Genomic DNA, 22,248 nt, shown 5'->3' with positions numbered 1-22,248 from the left:
GCATCGTAAAAACACTCCAAGGGGGATATTTAAACTGAAGCCTTTAAGAATGCAATAAACAACAAGCCCCAGTTGCAATGGGGCTGTACCATGATTTTTTCTTCGTGTTAGGGGGGTGAGCAATGATGCAAAAATCGAGGGTTTAGTACGATTTAAGCAAAATTTTACAGTAGTAATTGTAAAAAGATTTCTAGTAATAAATTGTCTACTATATCATAAAATATAAAACATATATATATCATTATCTATCATTATATATAATTTTCATAGGTAATATTTGAACAGCCAATTCGTCAAATAAAAATAAGTAATTAATAAATCAAAAATTATATCATTTATTTTCTTCTTCTTCATTCGACCAATGCCCAGCCTATTAGCTGCTTAAAATTAAGCTATAATACTAAAATTATACTAAACTATTAAACTAAACTATTTATTTATTAAAAAATACACGATCTGCAGTGAATATAATGTTATGTATGTTTGCTTATCTCCCAATATCTATAAAATATTAGGTTGTCAAATATCTCCCTTCCGCTTTTTTGCTCTTGGTTTATAATACAAAAAGGCGGAAGGGAGATATTTGACAACCTTATATATAGGAACTTGTCTATATGATTGAAAATGCCAGCTATTTGTGAATCAAATAAAAATTGTTGTAAACTTTTTGATTGCAAATAATTATATACAATGCAATATTGTATTCAAATCAATTTTTGCTTATTTGATAATTAAATAGTTGTAATTGTCATTTTGCCTCAAAGCAAGTTACATAATCTCACCTTTATGTGGAAATAATCGACATAATCATGTTATATTACAATCATATATGTTAGTATTCAAATTCATTATTTGTAGATTTTTAAGTTTTAAAATTATTAGTGTAATGTAATAAATTTACTGTACATAACATTTATTCATATATTAATAAATAAATAAATAATCAATACCAGATGTGATAAATAAAATATTCAGCTGCATAGTACGAAAATGCCATATTAACTTTCATTGAAAATGCCAAAAACAAATCTTTACATTTTAATTTTTTAATTACGAAGAAATGGTCCAATTTTTGACAAAAACTAATAAACATAATCTCCAACTGATAAACAAATGGGTTCAGTTTTTTTTTTCAAAAACGTAGTTAATTTTTCTTACATTTTTCTGGTAATTTTAAGGAAATGATTTCGCTGATTGTCTAGCAAAATCAATCAACACGAGTTCTTATCGAGTTTTATCAAAAATTAAATATTTTGATTGTTTTTGAGATAAAGTCGGTAAAACGTCAAATCTTGGCTCAATTACACACATTTATTTATAACTTTTCCAATTTTGGTCTGAAACTATTGTGAGTGACTAAAATTTCGAGGAAATACATTTAGCAAATCAAATTTTCTGGCGAAAACATGTTTTTTTTTAAGTTAAGTTAAGTTAAAACTTTTATAATAGTAATTATATTTTTATTATCATTATTATTATTATTATTATTATTTTTATTATTATTATTATTATTATTAGAATAAACTTAAAGTTTCTCATATAAAGAATTATTACGCTATTTTCAATATATTTCTAGACTGTTGTATTTGAGTTCGTCAGTGCTTTTAAAATTACTTTTCGTGATTTTATTAGTTATATTTTCGATACAAAAAATCAAAACTAAAATATACATGCTATAATTATTAAAATAAATACAAAAATAGGTGTTCTGTTCAGACGAATTTTATTTTTTGTAAATTGTTCAAAGAGTTATAAAGATGTTGCTATTTTAGTCCTGTATGAATGAAATTTTCAGGTTATTATTTTTCACAGATTTTTTTTATTATAAAACTATCAAGTATTTTACCATTTCACTTTCATTTTTGATAGAGCTTGCTAACATAGTTTAGTAAATTTTTTAAAAGCCTTTTAAAAATTATCAATTTTGATAATTTTAAATTTATAGTTTGCAGTTTTAATTATAGAAAATTTGCGACAAATGTGTCATTATTTTTAGCTATAGTTCTCGAATATATAGTCGTGCTATTTACGATTACGTTTTTAAACTTGATTTGGACAAAAATAATAAAAATCAACAACAACAAAAATCGAAAAATGGCTTAACAAAGTTTTAACAAAGAAGGGCAAGTTACAGTAATCGCAAAAAAATCGAAAATAAACATTTTTATATATCCTTACGTTCTAAAAGTTTCTGAACATTTTGGCATATCTTAGAAAAAAATTATGTATGTGTATGTATGTTCGGATACAAATGTTTGTCGGCGATTTCTGGAACACGGATCAATAGATTTGAATAATTAAAAAAACATTAGATTAATATTAATAAGGAGATGTGCTGATTAGTTTTTGGTAAAGGCAGGTCTAGTCGTTTTAAAGATACGGGGCAAAAAATGGTATAATAGTTTTTGAGAGGACAGAGCTCGAATATTAATTTGTGATACGGGAAGTTCTAGCAATTTGCCCTGAGGCACGATGCCATGCACCACTAGTCTAATGTTTTTCATGATAGCTACCATCAATACATACTATCACCCCTTTGCGGGTTGACGTTACCTTGTGGAACTGTATTACTAAAAATATGAGGATTTGTCTAATATATTAAAGCTTGGTCATCTATGTTTAACATTTTACAAGTCTTTTTACTTCTAGTACTGGTAAGGGTTTTTCCTTTGCTAAAAACGCAAGGCGAACTAGTGGCCGTGTTCGGAAACGGCGGTGTCTATAAATAAAATCGCACCGGATGGCGTGCTCGCTCGTTCGGACAGACCGAGATAAGATACCGGACTAAATTGTTCTAAAGAAAAGACATAAGAACCCACCTACCTACATACCTACATACTTACATGCACACCTAGAAAATATTCACTAATGGCATCTAATTGTACCCCTTTTACTTACCCTGAGTGCTGTATTTTAATCAAACTCTGTGTAAAAAACAGACACGATTAATTGATTTCTAAAGTTCAAAGTGCATGATACAATCAAGTACGAATAAAACGATCTTAGAATAACAACAAGAACAATATTCCATAATATTCAACTTAGAACAATATGAAAGTATTATTTAGTAGGGTATGGCACAATGATCCAATTTGACTCGAGGCAAAAAGCCTACTTTTCTAATACCCTAATCTTAAGGGGCACACCTAGTGTGAAATTTTCAAAAAATCGAATTTTAAATTTTTCTATATTTCGATAGGTTATACCTTTAAAAATAATATACTAAAATTTTAAATCTATATCTTAAATAGTTTTTAGTTACAGCCATACAGCCATTTCGGTTGTACAAAAACCTTGTAGATTTTTTTTATATATTTATGTTTCCGAATCTCAATTATCTATTCAAGGATTTTTGCAGTTATATGAAAAGGAATTTTTCAATAACGAACATATATCAAGGGGCACAACTAGTGTAACCGCCTAAAAAAAGATGATTTTTGGGAATTTATATTAAAAAAACTACTTCATCAATCATTTCAATCATTTAAGAATATATTTATACATGTTTTAAAAATACATAGCAAAATTCTTGAAGAAAAAAAATAAATATTTTTTATGTTATCGTCGATCTCCAACGGCGTAACAAAAAAGGCCCTTCACTGCTGCAGTGATTCCGGCCTTCTACGTGGATGAAATTAAAAAAAAAAAAATCTCGTTAAACAAGATAATATTGTCTGTAAAATGAACTACGATAAAGAAAAAAAAATCAAAAATTGACAAAATGACGACGTTTTTTAAAAAAACGTCGAATTTTGCCCAAAATTTTGGTCGTTTTTGAACTGCCAAAATTCGATTTTTGATTCGATCAAAAAATCGATGGTTCATTTTACGAAAAATTTGATAGTGATCGGATCATTTGCTTTTGAGTAATGGCTGCAGCAAATTCGGAAAATGCTGTTTCGAGAAAAACGCATTTACAAGATAAAATAATCGTTATACTACATGTATACTCTTTAAATGGCTGTGACACGAAAACTATTTAAGATATCGATTTAAAATTTTGGTATATTATTTTTAAAGGTAAAACCTATCGAAATATGGAAAAATTGAAAATTCGATTTTTTTTAAATTTCACACTAGTTGTGCCCCTTAATAGTGAATATAAGCATAAGTAAAACCTATAAATATGACTCAATATTGAAGTAATAAATATCAGCACTAATAATAGTATAAGTACTAATGTTTCTATATTTATTTATGATTCTATATTGTTTTACACTTTTTGCCTTTTCTATATTATAGTATACATTTTTGACTATTTTTATCGCGTATTGTTTGAGTTTTTTATATATCCACATATGGCGTTCGTGATAATCTTAATGCACCTATTATTTTATTTCATTGCCGAAGTAAAGTATCAGGGCCGCATCAATAAATTCGCATTCACAAAATCTTTTTAAAGAACTAGTTGTAAATGGCACTTCAAGGTGTAAGGAAAGTTACTTCTTCTTAAATTTCATTAGTCACCGAGGCATTTTTTTAAGAAACTTAAATTATTTTGTAAAAATTAAATATTTGCTACAAGAAAGTATTGACACAGTTACAATCCAATATTTATTTATTTATTTGAGTTAATGGTAATATTTTTTACACAACCATAAGAAATTTTTGTATACTGCTCTGTTGGGTGGCATTGATATGAAGAATCTATTTAGATAATTATCTTTAGTTTAGTGTGATCATTGTCTCTTATTGTATAAGTTTTATGACAATCATAAAAAAAAATCCAATATTTAATTGCTACGAAAGGCACAGCCAATTTTCACCAAAAACAAATCTTTAAAATCTTTAAAATCAGGCTAAAAGTTGGATGAAAACATTTTTGCAATTTTTGTCAATTGTGAAAAAAACAGCTTGGCCAATCATCCTGCAAACTAATTAATTGCAACTTATATTATTAAGGTACATTGAATAAATTTCAAATTTTTGAAATCGGTCCAGACGTTTACGAGAAAACTTGAAAACGCAAAATCAGAAAAACGGCTCACATACACATACACACATAATTTTGAAAAGTTATTCTCGTTTGATTCAAATAAATGTTTTGCAACTTTGAGAACATTGATTAATTAGCAAATAGATTTTTTTAGGGTAAACAAACACTAAAGGATAGAGTAGACTTCATAGTCTACGCCTAGTTGTCTTGCATATTTTTAACTACCCATAGTGTAAGTTATTGTGATCGTCCAAAAATCGAAATTGAAATATTTTGCATTTCTTTACGTTTTAAAGGTTTCTGAACAATTTTTCGCCCACGGTTCCGGCGCACGAATCAATCGATTTGAATGATTTAAAAAACATTCGATTTCTATTGATGAGAAGTAGCAGTAATTCACTTTTAGAGAGAACGGAGTACCCGATTTGAATGATTCAAAAAACATTTTACTTGTATTTACAAAATGAAGAATCGATTAAATTATTGTTAAGGCAGGTCTTATTATTATTGTTATCTGTATTTTGGAGATACAGAGGAAAAACTAAAAAGAATGATAATCGGCGGTCATTAGACATCTGTTTATAAAATTATCAATTATTTTATAACAATTCTAAAAATGAGTGCAATCTTTGTCACAATGTTCGGGGTTCCGTACCAAGATTTCAAATGTTTAAAGTTCACTTATACGATTCAAGCAAATTTCAAAATTTTTAGAAAAAAAAATTCAAAATTTAAAAAAAAATACAAAATTATATATATTAAATATGAATTTTAAATTTACAATTCTGTTTCAAAATGTATTTATCTCAAATGCGTTATTCTAATTGTATGAAATATATCCTCAGATGGATTCATTCATTCACCTCCTACTAATGTAAACTTTCTCAAGTAAGTTAGATAAGATCGTCACACTTGATGGCAGTATGTTTTAATAGCTCTTTTCATACGTTAATTGAAACAAATATATATAATGATATTCTCAGAATTGGTGTATACAATTTGTATCTTTATGTAAAATTCAATTTTCAAATTAAAATTATTAATTAGATCGTCCCTGTATATTTTATGAATGATAAAATATATAGTGATTATAGATATCTATTTGAATATGTATAAAACAATTGTTGTAAATCATTGATCAATTTTTATTGATTACTGATGTTTTTCTTCGAAAATTTAGTTCTGGTACGCGAAGTCCCAGCAATTTGTCTTAAGGCACGATGCCATGTACCACTAATTTATTTATCTATTATTACCTAATTCTACTGATTGCACCTCTGATCTTCTAAAATCCATTTTTGGTCTCGTGTATGACATCAACATTGAATCGATGATGGTTCAGTGGGCATTATTGGGCGCTCCTATCGCCCTATATAAATTTATTTAAGAATCATTTAAGAAGTTAGTCAGTCATCATGTCACTTGCGGGAACTTCGGATGTTGAAAACGAAGGTAAAATCGAAATATCTATCTTTATCCGTAAATTATAGTGAAAACGACCAAAACATCTATATAGTGAATATGGGAAACACGTGCATTGATGAAAGTGATCCTTTAAATTTCTTTTATATTTTTTATTGACTGAAAAGTGCTTCTGATATCATTGAATTTGAAAAATAAATTAAACAATTTAATTAAACAATATTTGTGGAATGGCTTGACTTGTGCTTTTAGTCTGTTCTAAACTATATCAAATATTTATCATCTTAATGCTTTAGTATATTAAACAAAACGATATATTTTTGTATATTTTTTAAAAGCAAAAAAATATTTTTATCAGTTGAAATGTTACATGTCATAGCCTATGTTATAGCATTTAAAAAATTCAAGTTAATTTTATTTGTATTTTAAATTATAAACAGAATATTCTGAGAAATTATTTGGTATGTCAGTGATTTGAAGAGTTACATTTGTGCAAACTTGATAGTTATGGTTCTTCTTGTAACGGTTTACAAAAAAAGTTTAAATCACTATTTTTATTATTTTTTTTTTAAATCACATAAACTAAACACCTGATATTAAGAAATTATATTAAAGTTTTTGATATTAAGAAATTATAAAAAGAATTTTATTAGTAGAATAAGGCAAACTTTCGTTGTTTTCAATTTATTATAGTCAAATATTCACATTGTGATATTTAGGGAAAAATATGACCCGACAAGCGTTGTTTTGCCATAAAAATTATTTCTAGTATAAAATGTTTAGTACGAAAATAACTAACTGATTACAAATGTGGTACACGAGTGAAAGGAGCAGCTAAAAAAATATATAAATAGTTTACCCACTGCAAAGCATACCACATATAAATGTCCCTTAATAATAGTCTTTGCAAGTGCCTACCTTATGTGAAACCGATTCTATTTAAATTGAATTGGCACATTTAATGTTTCAAGGTTTTGATATTTTATTACCGTACATATTATTAATTCAGTCATTTTTAAATTACAAACAAAAACTGTTACATCTATAGGTTTTAATATTCAATATTTATTTTTTTGAAAGAAATTGCTCCTTATGCAAACCATGCATTAACTATGTGCTATTTATGCGTATCGGGAAATATTTGTACAATGGGAAAATGGGAGGAACGAACAACCCTTGATAAAATTAATTTGTTTTTTGTTTTGTTTAAAATTTATTGACTTTGTCGTAAAATCAGAAAAATAACAATTAAAATTCAGTATACAAAACACTCACTGACTGAAAGTGTGGTGAAAAATTATTTGATTACTAAAATAGCTATTATGAAATAGAGATTTATGGAAGGACGGTAAAAATTTAGATTTTGTGCATTTTTTAATTTCGCATTATGAACATTAAAATTTAAAGGAAAATTAATCCAATTTTTTTAAAAAAGTTATAGGTGGACAACCCTTGATAAAAATAAATATTTTTCAATTTCGAATTATTGAAAATTAAAATAAAGCAAAATGGTGCCAAAAATTAAACAAATGTTAGGTGTGGACAACCATCGATAAAAATAAATAGTATTTTAAAGTAAGATATGTGAATTGTAGGTATTTTTCAACTTCGCATAAGAAAAACAAAGAAAATTTACCTCAAAATTGAAAAAAGTATTGGAATTGGACAACCATTAATACTGTTTTTTCTTCGAGCTTAAGAATCTGAACAAAATCTATCTAAAACCTATCTATCCATGCCCATCGTTCAATCCCTGGGACCTCCCCTTAGAGGACCCAATAGAAAAATTGCATCATTTTTGGTACGTCAACATGACAAAAATCAGCAATTTATTTTCATTATAATATTTATTTATATTATTATGTGAGACTTATAAATTATTGCTTAAAGTCTTTTTTGGTTTCAAATCTGGAAAATTTTGCGCGGCTCTTCAATATCGGAACCATAACAGCCTCTAGCTAGCATAGAAGCGCAGAGACAAAATGCATTGTAAAAATTGAAACAAAAAAATTTTAATTTCTTTTTTGTTAAAAAGTATTTTGCGTGTGTATGAATTAATATCCAACTAGTTGGTTTGGTATTTAGCCTTGAGGCAAGTTACATGAACTTCCCGATATGTGTAAATAATCGACTTGATCAAAAAAATGTGTAAATAATATACTTCATCAATCCTACTTTAAAAAAAAACGATAATAATTTTAGCAAAGTTTGACGAATTTTTAAAATTAAACTACTTGTCGTAAGGCCGTAATATTACAGTAAGTTCTATAAGACCATGATGTATATCGCCAAAAAAAGTTCCATGAAAATCGGCTTAATTTTTTTTTCAACAGTTAATTACAAGAAAACGGCTCGGTAGATTTTCACCTAAAACTAATCAGTACCATTCCCAACTAATATCTTTCGAACAGTTTTTGATTTTTTAAAATCGGTTCGGTAGGATGAGCTTAAATGTGGACGAAAAGTTTAACACTTTTTTTCAAATTGCAAAGAAACGGCTTGGCAGATCGTCACACAAAACTGACAAACGATAGTCCTCACCGAAATACATCAAATAGCTTTTAAATTTCTAAAATCGGCTCAGGCGTTTTTGAGAAAACGTCGATCAAAGGTCTAATTTTGACAAATGCCAAAAAAACGATACCAATTTTTGCAAACTTTGACGAATTTTTAAAGCTGAACCAGTTGTCGTAGGGCCGTAATATTTTAGTATGATATAGAAGACTATGGTATCTACCGTCAAAAAAATAATCATAAAAATCGTCGAAATTTTTTTTTAAAATCTTTATTACAAGAAAACGGCCCGGGCGATCTCTACCAAAAACTAATCAGCACGATTCCCAACCAATATCTTTCGAACGGTTTTTGAATTTTCAAAATCGATTCAGAATTGCGGGCTAAAACGTGGACGAAAAATTTTTCACTTTTCTGCAATTTACAAAGAAACGGCTTGGCCGATCGTCGCACAAAATTGACAAACAATAGTCCTCATCGAGATACATCGAGTGGTTTTTGAATTTTTGAAATCGTCTAGCCGTTTTCGAGAAAACGTAGATTTACGGCAAAAAATCTGTTCACATACACGCACACACACATACACACAAACACACACACACACACACACATACTTTTTCCAAATTTGATCTCATTCGATTCAGAATGGCTTGAAACGTCGAGAAAACATAAAATTAGCAATTCGGATTTTTTGATGAAAACATAAACTTCTCCTTCGGGAAGTTAAAAAAATGGGTTGAAAATTTTTTTTTGCATTGTAATATACCAAAAACGATGATTTTTTGCAATTTTTGTTTGGGACACCTCTAAGGAGAGATCCCATGGGTGGATCGGCCTTCCGAAGTTAGTGGGACTCGTTCATACATTTGGACGCGATTAAAAAAATTAAACCCTCAATGCATGGGACATCTAAATTTATTTTAGAGGTATGGTTTCTTCAGCAAAGTATCTTATTTTGATCCTTAGTATCCAAAAATCATATGTGCCTAAGCGACTTTTAAATCGACCTGCCCCAATATATATATATATATATATATATATATAAGGAGTGATATATATATATATATATATATATATATATATTTATAGGCGGTTCGGACTACCGAACATCAGCAACCCGGCCGAGCGGCCTAAGGGTAGGCCTTACTGGAAGATCTCCGAGCAACGGCGGCTTTAAGGCCAGCACGCGCCTTTCGCAAGACAAACTCGCACTATGGGATAATTCGCCTTCGAAAAATAGAAACCACCACGATTCGGATTCTGATGTATCAGAAACTGATCACTTTCTAACGAAAGGTGAGACATTCATAATTATATAATATGTACACTTAAGGGGCACAACTAGTGTAACCGCCTAAAAAAAAGGTAATTTTTGGGAATTTATATTAAAAAAACTACTTTATCAACATTTCTAAATTTTAGGAATATATTTGTACATGCTTTAAGAATACATAGTAATATTTTTGAAGAAAAAAAATTAGATATTTTTTAAGTTATCGTCGATCTCCAACGGCGCGACAAAAAAGGCCCTTCACTGCTGCAGTGATTCCGGCCTTCTACGTGGATGAAATTAAAAAAAAAATCTCGTTAAACTAGATAATATTGTCTGTAAAATGAACTACGATAAAGAAAAAAAAATCAAAAATTGACAAAATGACGACGTTTTTTAAAGAAAAGTCGAATTTTACCCAAAATTTTGTTCGTTTTTGGACTGCCAAAATTCGATTTTTGATCCGATCAAAAAATCGATAGTTCATTTTACGGAGAACTACATATAGAACATGTAAAAAAACATTGATAGTGATCGGATCATTTGTTTTTGAGTAATCGCTGCAGCAAATTCGGAAAATGCTGTTTCGAGAAAAACGCTTTTAAAGATAAAACGATTGTTATACTATACACTATATATATATATATATATATATATATATATATATATATACTCTTTAAATGACTGAAACTCAAAAACTATTTAAGATATCAATTTAAAATTTTGATATGTTATTTTTAAAGGTAAAACCTATCGAAATATGTAAAAATTGAAAATTCGATTTTTTGAAAATTTCACACTATAGTTGTGCCCCTTAATTGAAAGTTAATCCTTGACAATATAAAAAAAATTGCTGAAATTCCTTCGAAACTGACTGATGGATTCATTTTCATATTTTTTCTATTTCTGCCATATAATTACTACATAATTTGCGTAGGAGCTTTCCTGTTAACACCATCGCACGATTTATCAATGGATCGAGCAGCTGGAATTTGTGAAAAAATGAACTTTAGAGGATGCTTCAGTCTAACAAAAACAGCAACCGGAATCCTTTTCAAATTTTCAGATACGCAAGACTACCAAGCCGTTTTTAGAAAGGGATTTCACAAAGTAACAGGAGCGCGATTCTATCGCAAAGTACGTATAAAATTTAATATTTTTATCAAGAATCCTCTTAACTATGAATTTTTTTCTACAGGTTCCCATACCCTGTCGGCCTCAAAAAACATTTACGTTGTATGTACTGGATGTACCAGAAAATTTACCAGAAGAAGATGTTCGTCACTCATTGTACAAATTTTCTTCAGTGGTTGAAGTTGTACGATTATACCCACAAGGTAATAATTTTTGTTTACTTTCTAATTTAAAAAAAAGTTTCCATGGAATTTAATCATTTATCTGTAATTGACGAATATATTCGTCATGAAGAAGTGGCTGGATTTTTTTATGTTGACGAGTGTATTCGTCATTTGTATTATATAAACTAGAGGTGTATGGCATAGTGCCTTAAAGCAAATTGGTGGAACTTCCCGTACCGTAATATTCGAGGAATGTTAAATGTTTTCAAATAGATTTTCATAAATACTGTAACTTTCATTATTCGAATTTTATAGGAAAAACTAGTGGTGTATTGCATCATGCTTTAAGGCAAATTGCTGGAACTTTCCGTACCGTAATGAAATATTCGAGGAATATTAAATGTTTTCAAATGAATTATTATAAATACTGTAATTTATGTCTTTTCAGAAAAGTAAATTCACAAAATTTAATCAATCAAATTTAAAATGAAGGATATATATATATATATATATATATCATTCAAATCGAATGCTTGTCCGATTTAAATGATTCAAAGAACTTTCTGCTTGTCTTAAGAAAATAATTGATTTTGGAAAAAAAAATTGTATAATTCTTTTTTTTTTTTAGATTTTTTTGTATATCGAAAATAATTACAATAATGTTACAATATTTATAATAATCTATTTGAAAACATTCAGTATTTTTCGAACATTTTATTACGGTACGGGAAGTTCCAGCAATTTGCCTTAAGGCACAATGCCATACACCCCACTAGTTTATTTCAAGTATTTTAGCTAGAATTAAAATTGAAATCCGACCTATTTTTGATATCCAAAAATATTTATGAAAATTAATTTTAAATTTAAAATAAAAAAAAAATTTAAAAAAAAACAATTGTTTCGTCAACACTAGCAAAAACTTATTTGAATCATTTAAATCAGACGCTTAGTTCTGTCAAAAACTGCCATTTTTTGTACATTTAGCTCCGTATCTCCTAAATGGCTATATCTACCTTTGCCAAAAACTAATCACCACTTCTCACCATCATTACGAATTGAATGTTTTTGAATCATTCAAATCGGATACTCCGTTCTCTCAAAAACCTGATTTCTGTTTTCTGCACTTTTTGCTCCGTATCTCCGAAACGGCTGGAGCAACCTTTTCTAAAAACTAATCAGCACATCTCCTATCAATAGGAATCGAAGATGGACAAACAATTGTATCCATATATTGATACATAAAAACACATACACACATACACATCTTGGGCGGTATCGAGTCCGACATACCCAGACAGAACACCAGTCTGGGATGCATAAAGGCATTTCCTTCGCTATACAAAAAAACACATACACATGTATTTTTTCTGTGGTATGCCAAAATTTTCAGAAACCTCTGAAACGTGAATATATGCAAAAAAAATAATTTTCAATTTGTTGGTCCATTACTATAACTTACCCTAGGGGAAGTTAATTATTCAATTATGGAAAATTTATAGGATACATCAGAAGGCCTCTATCTTCGATCGAGACAAGATCGATACCAACTAGTCAATCACTTGAAACGAGATCTAATGCCGGCGATAAAGATGATGGCAAAGAAGATTGCAGTATTCCAATCAGCGCCGCCAAAGATGCCGGACCGCCGCCCATTAGGGTGACCGTTGCCTCTCACGACGAATATAAAACATTGCTGCAGAGCGGTTTGGACTTCTACGGCGCCACATTTTTCCCGACAGAAACTTTAGCACCGGCCTGCGTCAAGCTGGCAACTAAGAAAGGAACAAGGTAAATAATAACTTAAGTCAATATTGAGTTATTAAAATTTATTAACTTCCCGAAGGAGAAGTTTATGTTTTCATCAAAAAATCCGAATCGCTAATTTTATGTTTTCTCGAACTTTCAAGCCATTCTGAATCGAATGAGACCAAATTTGGAAAAAGTATGTGTGTGTGTGTGTATGTAAACAGATTTTTTGCAGTAAATCGACGTTTTCTCGAAAACGGCTGGACCGATTTAAAAAATCTGAAAGCCACTCGATGTATCTCGATGAGGACTATTGTTTGTCAGTTTTGTGCGACTATCGGCCAAGCCGTTTCTTTATAAATCGCAGAAAAGTGAAAAATTTTTCGTCTACGTTTTAGCCCGCAATTTTGAATCGATTTTGAAAATTTAAAAACCGTTCGAGAAATATTGGTTGGGAATCGTGCCGATTAGTTTTTGGTAGAGATCGGCCGGGCCGTTTCCTTGTAATAAAGTTTAAAAAAAAAATCGACGATTTTTATGATTATTTTTTTGACGGTAGATACCATAGTCTTCTAGATCATACTAAAATATTACGGCCCTACGACAATTGGTTTAGCTTTAAAAATTCGTCAAAGTTTGCAAAAATTAGTATGATCTTTTTGGCATTTGTCAAAATTAGAACTTTCATCGACGTTGGCTTAAAAACGCCTGAACCGATTTCAGATATTTAAAAAGCATTTGATGTATCTCGATGAGGATTATCGTTTCTCAGTTTTGTGCGACGATCGGCCGAGCCGTTTCTTTGTAATTTGTAAAAAAGTGTTTAACTTTTCGTCCACATTTAAGCTAATACTACCGAACCGATTTTAAAAAATCAAAAACTGTTCGAAAGATATTAGTTGGGAATGGTACTGATTAATTTTAGGTGAAAATCTACCGAGCCGTTTTCTTGTAATTAACTGTTGAAAAAAAAATTTAAGCCGGTTTTTATGAAACTTTTTTTGATGATATATATCATGGTCTTATAGAACTTACTGAAATATTACGGCCTTACAACAAGTAGTTTAATTTTAAAAATTCATCAAAGTTTGAGAAAATTTGTAGTTTTTTTGACGTTTGTTAAAAATAAAATTATTTGATTTAGTTGGTATAACGATAGTGTACTTGGTTTTGAACATAGTTAACCATTAAAGTTCTACGGAAACTGGTTCAATTATAAAAATTATTGATTTTTAAAATTTGCTTTCAGAAAATACTCCGAGTTAACGTGTTCGTTCGTTCATTTGCAATGATGTGTAATAAATCCACTCGGAATACTTAAAATCACTCATAAATTTATTTTTTTATTGATTAAGTCGATTATTTACACGTTTCGGGAAGTTCATGTAACTTGCGAATACCAACAAATACCAATACCAACTAGTTATTATTAAATTTATTAACTTATAATTATTGAAAATTATTAAAACTTAATTAAGTTTTGTGTCTGAAGTTAAAAAAAACACGTGGTGCATAGCATCGTGCCTTAAGGCAAATTGCTGGAACTTCCCGTAACAAAATGTTCGAGGAATGTAAAAGTGCTTATTAAATTGGGCGATGAGAGAGTATTTTACAAACAACTTATGTGTATATTTACAAGAAATTTGTTTAATTTTTGTTTAAATTTTGAATTTTTTAATAATTTTGTTTTTTTTTAATTTTGAAAAACATTTTTTGGAATTTTTGGTAAAAATCTTTTTTTAATTTTTTGAGAATTTGGAAATTTTTGAAAATATTTCTTTTTTTTTCTCTATAAAATATCTGGAAGTTTGGTGTGCATATGTCTAATAAACATTTTTGATCGCCAAATGGCAATTTTTCAACTTTTTTTGAGAGTCCATAACCTGTCCATAGACCTGTCTTTCTGAAAATTCAAACAGTTTTTCGTTTAGTCAATACAAATAAAATGTTTTATTTTTTGAATTATGCAAATCGGACGCTCCGTTCTCTTAAAAACTTAATAACGATTTTTGGCTTTTTTTACCCCATATCTTCTAAACGGCTAGATCTGCCTTTGCCAAAAACTAATCAGCACGTCTTCCTATCAATACGAATGGATGGTTTTTTGAATTGTTCAAATCGGTTGATCCGTGTTCCCGAAATCGTCGACGAAAATTTGTATCCGCACACACACACACACACATTCCTCCATTTTTTCTATGGTATGCCAAAATGTACAGAAATTTTTAAACCGTGAAGATATATAAAAAAAAATATTTTCGATTTTTCGCGATTACTTTTTGTGTCTGAAGATAACGAAAAATAACACTTATTACTTACAGGCTGGTTGATGGAACTTCTATATCTGGAAGAGTTCGAGATTTATTGCCTGTTTTCGATGCAGAAGGATTTTCTAAGATACCACCCCCCTCCAAGTAAACTCATAAAACCAAGAGCACCCTAAACAAAATGAAATTTTTACTCAATGTTTACACACTATTAGCGGGTCGAGTAAAAATACCCGATTCTAGGACTCAGGGAACCGGGTATTTTTATCACTAACTTTCACATCGGTTTACGCATGATATTGAAAAAATTTGCTGATAGATTTTGTTTGGATTCAATTGATTTAGTTCTTTGTCGTTTATTTTAGTATTTAGTATATTTTCATAACGAGCAACGTGTGAATTTAGAACTTACTATTATAATTTATTTACATTATTGAAAACTAGATAAAATTTACTATCATCTATTGCAAACCGTTATATATTCATGGATATTAAAATTTTAAATAATTCGTAGTTGAAATGCGGACTTTAGTATTTTGATAGTTTGTATTATGTGGATTTAAAACATTTTTTTTTACTTTTCTTTAAATAACTATTAATTTTTATTCTGATTATTGAATTTTTGGTTTCACTAATCATTTACACTTGGATTAAATCTTTAATATTGTATATTAAATATATGGTTATATTGTATATTTCTTTCTAAAATAATCCTAGTTATATAATTTAAATTTGCTTTTTTTAAATTATTAAACATATAATTAATTAATTAAATTTTTATTTGATTAAATAATTAAATTTAGAGAGTTTATGTTTGACCAAGAGTTGTGTCCAAGTCTGAATGCCAATTTCATTATCATATTATAAGTTTAGCGACACAGCTCATAGTGTTCAACAAGAGCATTATTATTATTTTAGCAGTTTCTTGATCTCTTGAGAATATATTTTGAAAGAAAACAAATGAGGTCTATTTATATATATTTATTGTATATCAATTTTTAGTAAATTTATACAAAATATAAATCAATTGCACATTATATTTGCAAAAAGCATTACTAAAAGCACAGCCATGATTAAATTAACTTACTAATAAGAATTTAGAATATTTATGAAACTAATTGTATGTTCCTATTATTATATACTTTTATACTAAAGTAAAAAATATATAGGCAGAGTTGCAACGAAGGATGTTGATAAATAAAATGCAAGTTCAGGATGATTCCCTCTTTCCCAACATTGTAGATTATTGCTCCACAAATCTCTAGTTTTTATTCATCTGAAACATATAAAACATAACGATTATAAAATAACAATAAATACTGATGGATATATAATGTTTATCTTACAAGATCTACAATATCCATACATATGTCTTCATTTTTATCTTAATATACTCATACAAATTGTTTATGTCTATGTATTTTGTTTGCATTTAATACAAACTAATTTCTGATTTATTTCTTCTTCATCTATAGTGTTTTCCTTAAAATTTGTTTTATTATATTTGTTTATACAAAACATAGTTTTCAGTGTATAACTTTGTGAATCTTTGAGTTTCATTGGAAAGGTTTGGATGGCTTGTGTTGTCCAACCAGTCGTAACATTCTGAAAGAAGATAAAAAAGATTTATTATAATATATATATATATATATATATATATATATGTATATATATACATATGTTATCATCATACTTATACAATGTGCCCTCTCCCAAAGTTGAATAACATTGTGGAACCACTTTCGACAAGTTGCAATCTATCCAGATCTACCATTGTGATCTGCAAGTGCCATTAACGTCACTTGAAGATAATATATCCTTGTGTTCATTAACTGAATTTATATAATCGACAACACAGTTTTCACAAAATGTTATGGTTATGGGTCGGGCATTCGTAATTGAACATTTTGTGAACTTTGCTACAGTATCAGCAAAAGATAGCACCTTCTCATGGCAAGTGGTGTTGTCGGACTCTTGTCTGTAATGTAATTGATAATTAAAAGATAGATATAAGCAAAGAAAAATATGTATGGATTACTACATTTCATGTTCAGCATGTGACGCTTTAAAAAAAGAATGAGTGAGAACAATACAACCACAAGCTTCAGTATTGCATTGAGAAATATTGATATTGAATATTTCTAATAAAACCTTTACTGAACGAACAGGTAACTTATCATTTAGTAACAGCAAAAATAAAATGTAAAATTTATTAATAATAAATTAAATATTAATATCTTAGCTTAGAATTCTTTAAGTTTTTGACATAAATATACATAACCTTAAATGTCACATACTACTGACAGTTTATTTTACTTACCACCAGTGTCAACAATTATGTCTTCTGCTATGAAGATTATATTGAAATATTTTTAATAAATTGGTAATTGTTATATGTTAATTGAAAAGTGACTTCTTCAGAATACCTAAGTAAATATAAATAAGTAAATAACATATTATTATATTGTCTAGGTTTACTGCAGACGCCCTCGGAGAACAACTTACAATAAAATACATAATCTTCGTCTTAGTTTCTGATATGTATTTTATAAATAATTCAACGTTTCTTGATATATAGTTGTTGGTGTTTGTTTAACATGATGGCACAACAGAACTAAACAAGTTATTTCAATTTAGACCTAGCCTTCAATGACACGGGGACATTTTTATATGAAACCATATGACGATATGAGTATAATACTTATACTATTATAATATTTTGGTACTAAGACCCGATTTTTGACATCTTTTTACATATTCTTGTTCTAACACTTAATTGTAGATATATTTTTAATTAATTAAACAAGTTATTTCAATTTAGATCTAGCTCTCAATGACACGAGGACATTTTTATATGAAACCATATGACGATATAAGTGTAATACTTATACTATACAACATTCTGGTACCATACTCGTTTTCAGATATACTTCTACGTATAATGGTACCTGGACTTGATTGCAGATATATTTTTAATTGATTAATCAAATTATATAAATTTAGACCTAGCTCTCAATGACACAGAAGCATTTTTGTATGGAACCATATGACGATATGAGTATAACACTTATGCTATTGAAATATTCTGGCACTAAGACCCGATTTTAGATATCTTTTTACATATTCTAGTTCTAAGACTTAATTGTAGATATATTTTTAATTAATTAAACAAGATATTTCAATTTAGACCTAGCTCTCAATGACACAGAGGCATTTTTGTATGGAACATATGACGATATGAGTATAATACTTATACTATTAAAATATTCTGGTACTAAGACCCGACTTGATATCTTTTTACATATTCTAGTTCTAAGACTTAATTGTAGATATATTTTTTATTATTAAACAAGTTATTTCAATTTAGACCTAGCTCTTATGACACAGAAGCATTTTGGTATGGAACTATATGACGATATGAGTATAATACTTATACTATTAAAATATTCTGGTACTAAGACTCGATTTTTGATATCTTTTTACATATTCTAGTTCTAAGACTTAATTGTAGATATATTTTTAATTAATTAAACAAGTTATTTCAATTTAGACCTAGCTCTTAATGACACAGAGGCATTTTGGTATGGAACCATATGACGATATGAGTATAACACTTATGCTATTGAAATATTCTGGCACTAAGACCCGATTTTAGATATCTTTTTACATATTCTAGTTCTAAGACTTAATTGTAGATATATTTTTAATTAATTAAACAAGTTATTTCAATTTAGACCTAGCTCTCAACGACACAGAGGCATTTTTTTATGGAACCATTTGACGATATGAGTGTAATACTTATACTATACAACATTCTGGCACTAAGACCCGATTTTAGATATCTTTTTACATATTCTAGTTCTAAGACTTTATTGTGATATATTTTTAATTAAATAAACAAGTTATTTCAATTTGGACCTAGCTCTCAATGACACAGATTCATTTTGTATGGAACCATATGATGATATGAGTATATACTTATACTATTAAAATATTCTGGCACTAAGACCCGATTTTAGATATTTTTTTACATATTCTAGTTCTAAGACTTAATTGTAGACATATTTTTAATTAATTAAACAAGTTATTTCAATTTAGACCTAGCTCTCAACGACACAGAGGCATTTTTTTATGGAACCATTTGACGATATGAGTGTAATACTTATACTATACAACATTCTGGCACTAAGACCCGATTTTAGATATCTTTTTACATATTCTAGTTCTAAGACTTAATTGTAGATATATTTTTAATTAAATAAACAAGTTATTTCAATTTGGACCTAGCTCTCAATGACACAGATTCATTTTTGTATGGAACCATATGATGATATGAGTATAATACTTATACTATTAAAATATTCTGGCACTAAGACCCGATTTTAGATATTTTTTTACATATCTAGTTCTAAGACTTAATTGTAGACATATTTTTAATTAATTAACAGTTATTTCAATTTAGACCTAGCTCTCAATGACACAGAGGCATTTTTGTATGGAACCATATGACGATATGAGTATAATACTTATACTATTGAAATATTCTGGCACTAAGACCCGATTTTAGATATCTTTTTACATATTCTAGTTCTAAGACTTAATTGTAGATATATTTTTAATTAATTAAACAAGTTATTTCAATTTAGACCTAGCTCTCAACGACACAGAGGCATTTTTTTATGGAACCATTTGACGATATGAGTGTAATACTTATACTATACAACATTCTGGTACTAAGACCCGATTTTAGATATCTTTTACATATTCTAGTTCTAAGACTTAATTGTATATATTTTTAATTAATTAAACAAGTTATTTCAATTTAGACCTAGCTCTCAATGACACAGAGGCATTTTTGTATGGAACCATATGACGATATGAGTATAATACTTATACTATTAAAATATTCTGGCACTAAGACCCGATTTTAGATATCTTTTTACATATTCTAGTTCTAAGACTTAATTGTAGATATATTTTTAATTAATTAAACAAGTTATTTCAATTTAGACCTAGCTCTCAATGACACAGAGGCATTTTGGTATGGAACCATATGACGATATGAGTATAACCCTTATACTATTAAATATTCTGGTACTAAGACCCGATTTTAGATATCTTTTTACATATTCTAGTTCTAAGACTTAATTGTAGATATATTTTTAATTAATTAAACAAGTTATTTCAATTTAGACCTAGCTCTTAATGACACAGAGCATTTTGGTATGGAACATATGACGATATGAGTATAATACTTATACTATTAAAATATTCTGGTACTAAGACTCGATTTTTTGATATCTTTTTACATATTCTAGTTCTAAGACTTAATTGTAGATATATTTTTAATTATTAAACAAGTTATTTCAATTTAGACCTAGCTCTTAATGACACAGAAGCATTTTGGTATGGAACTATATGACGATATGAGTATAATACTTATACTATTAAAATATTCTGGTACTAAGACTCGATTTTTGATATCTTTTTACATATTCTAGTTCTAAGACTTAATTGTAGATTATTTTTTAATTAATTAAACAAGTTATTTCAATTTAGACCTAGCTCTTAATGACACAGAAGCATTTTGGTATGGAACTATATGACGATATGAGTATAATACTTATACTATAAAATATTCTGGTACTAAGACTCGATTTTTGATATCTTTTTACATATTCTAGTTCTAAGACTTAATTGTATATATTTTTAATTAATTAAACAAGTTATTTCAATTTAGACCTAGCTCTTAATGACACAGAAGCATTTTGGTATGGAACTATATGACGATATGAGTATAATACTATACTATTAAAATATTCTGGTACTAAGACTCGATTTTTGATATCTTTTTACATATTCTAGTTCTAAGACTTAATTGTAGATATATTTTTAATTAATTAAACAAGTTATTTCAATTTAGACCTAGCTCTTAATGACACAGAAGCATTTTGGTATGGAACTATATGACGATATGAGTATAATACTTATACTATTAAAATGTTCTGGTACTAAGACCCAATTTTAGATATCTTTTTACATATTCTAGTTCTAAGACTTAATTGTAGATATATTTTTAATTATTAAACAAGTTATTTCAATTTAGACCTAGCTCTCAATGACACAGAGGCATTTTTGTATGGAACCATATGACGATATGAGTATAAAACTGATACTATTAAAATATTCTGGCGCTAAGACCCGATTTAGATATCTTTTTACATATTCTAGTTCTAAGATTTAATTGTGGATATATTTTAATTAATTAACAAGTTATTTCTAAAATTTTTTTTTTTCTAAAAATATTTTTTCCAATACATTTTTTTCTCAAAAATTTTTCCCAAAATTTTTTTTACAAAACTTTTTTTATGATTATTACTATTTTTATGATTTCATTGAACATTTTATGTTAGCGACGGTTACCAAGCATTACTGCTTGGACAATTAATTATTAAATTCATGGCACCCGTTGACATAGCAACCGTCGCCAACAATTTTCAGTAAAATTATTATAGCGATTTTCGTTGCCATAGCAAGACTCGCTAACTCGAAATTTTCACACGACTACGATTTTTTTTCCAAAACTTTCTTATGATTATTACTATTTTATTGATTTACTGAAAATTTTATGTTAGCGACGGTTACCAAGCATTACTGCTTGGACAATTAATTATTAAAAATTTTTTGTCCCAATTTTTTTTTCAAAATTTTTTTCTCAAAAATTTTTTCCCAAAATTTTTTTCCAAAATTTTTTTGACCAAAATTTTTTGACCAAATTTTTTTTCTCAAATTTTG

The 22,248-nt window shown here is 28.4% G+C and overlaps 1 protein-coding gene across 1 annotated transcript in view; it reads left to right on the top strand.

Moving 5' to 3' along the window:
• Window positions 1–6,288: 6,288 nt before the first annotated feature.
• LOC113366497 overlaps window positions 6,289–22,248 on the top strand; it is a 23,013-nt gene continuing 7,053 nt past the window's right edge. The window contains exons 1-2 of the mRNA XM_026608108.1: window positions 6,289–6,388; window positions 9,962–10,168. Of these exons, the coding sequence (XP_026463893.1) occupies window positions 6,352–6,388; window positions 9,962–10,168 (244 nt within the window). The 5' untranslated portion in view covers window positions 6,289–6,351. The remainder of the gene's footprint in view (window positions 6,389–9,961; window positions 10,169–22,248) is intronic.

Source organism: Ctenocephalides felis, unplaced genomic scaffold (genome assembly GCF_003426905.1).
Source record: "Ctenocephalides felis isolate EL2017-DRISC unplaced genomic scaffold, ASM342690v1 CF-g0.4_SCAFFOLD_01170, whole genome shotgun sequence".
NCBI classification, from domain to species: domain Eukaryota; kingdom Metazoa; phylum Arthropoda; class Insecta; order Siphonaptera; family Pulicidae; genus Ctenocephalides; species Ctenocephalides felis.
Note: the sequence above shows the minus strand (reverse complement) of the source record. Positions and strands in the feature narration are given on the sequence as shown.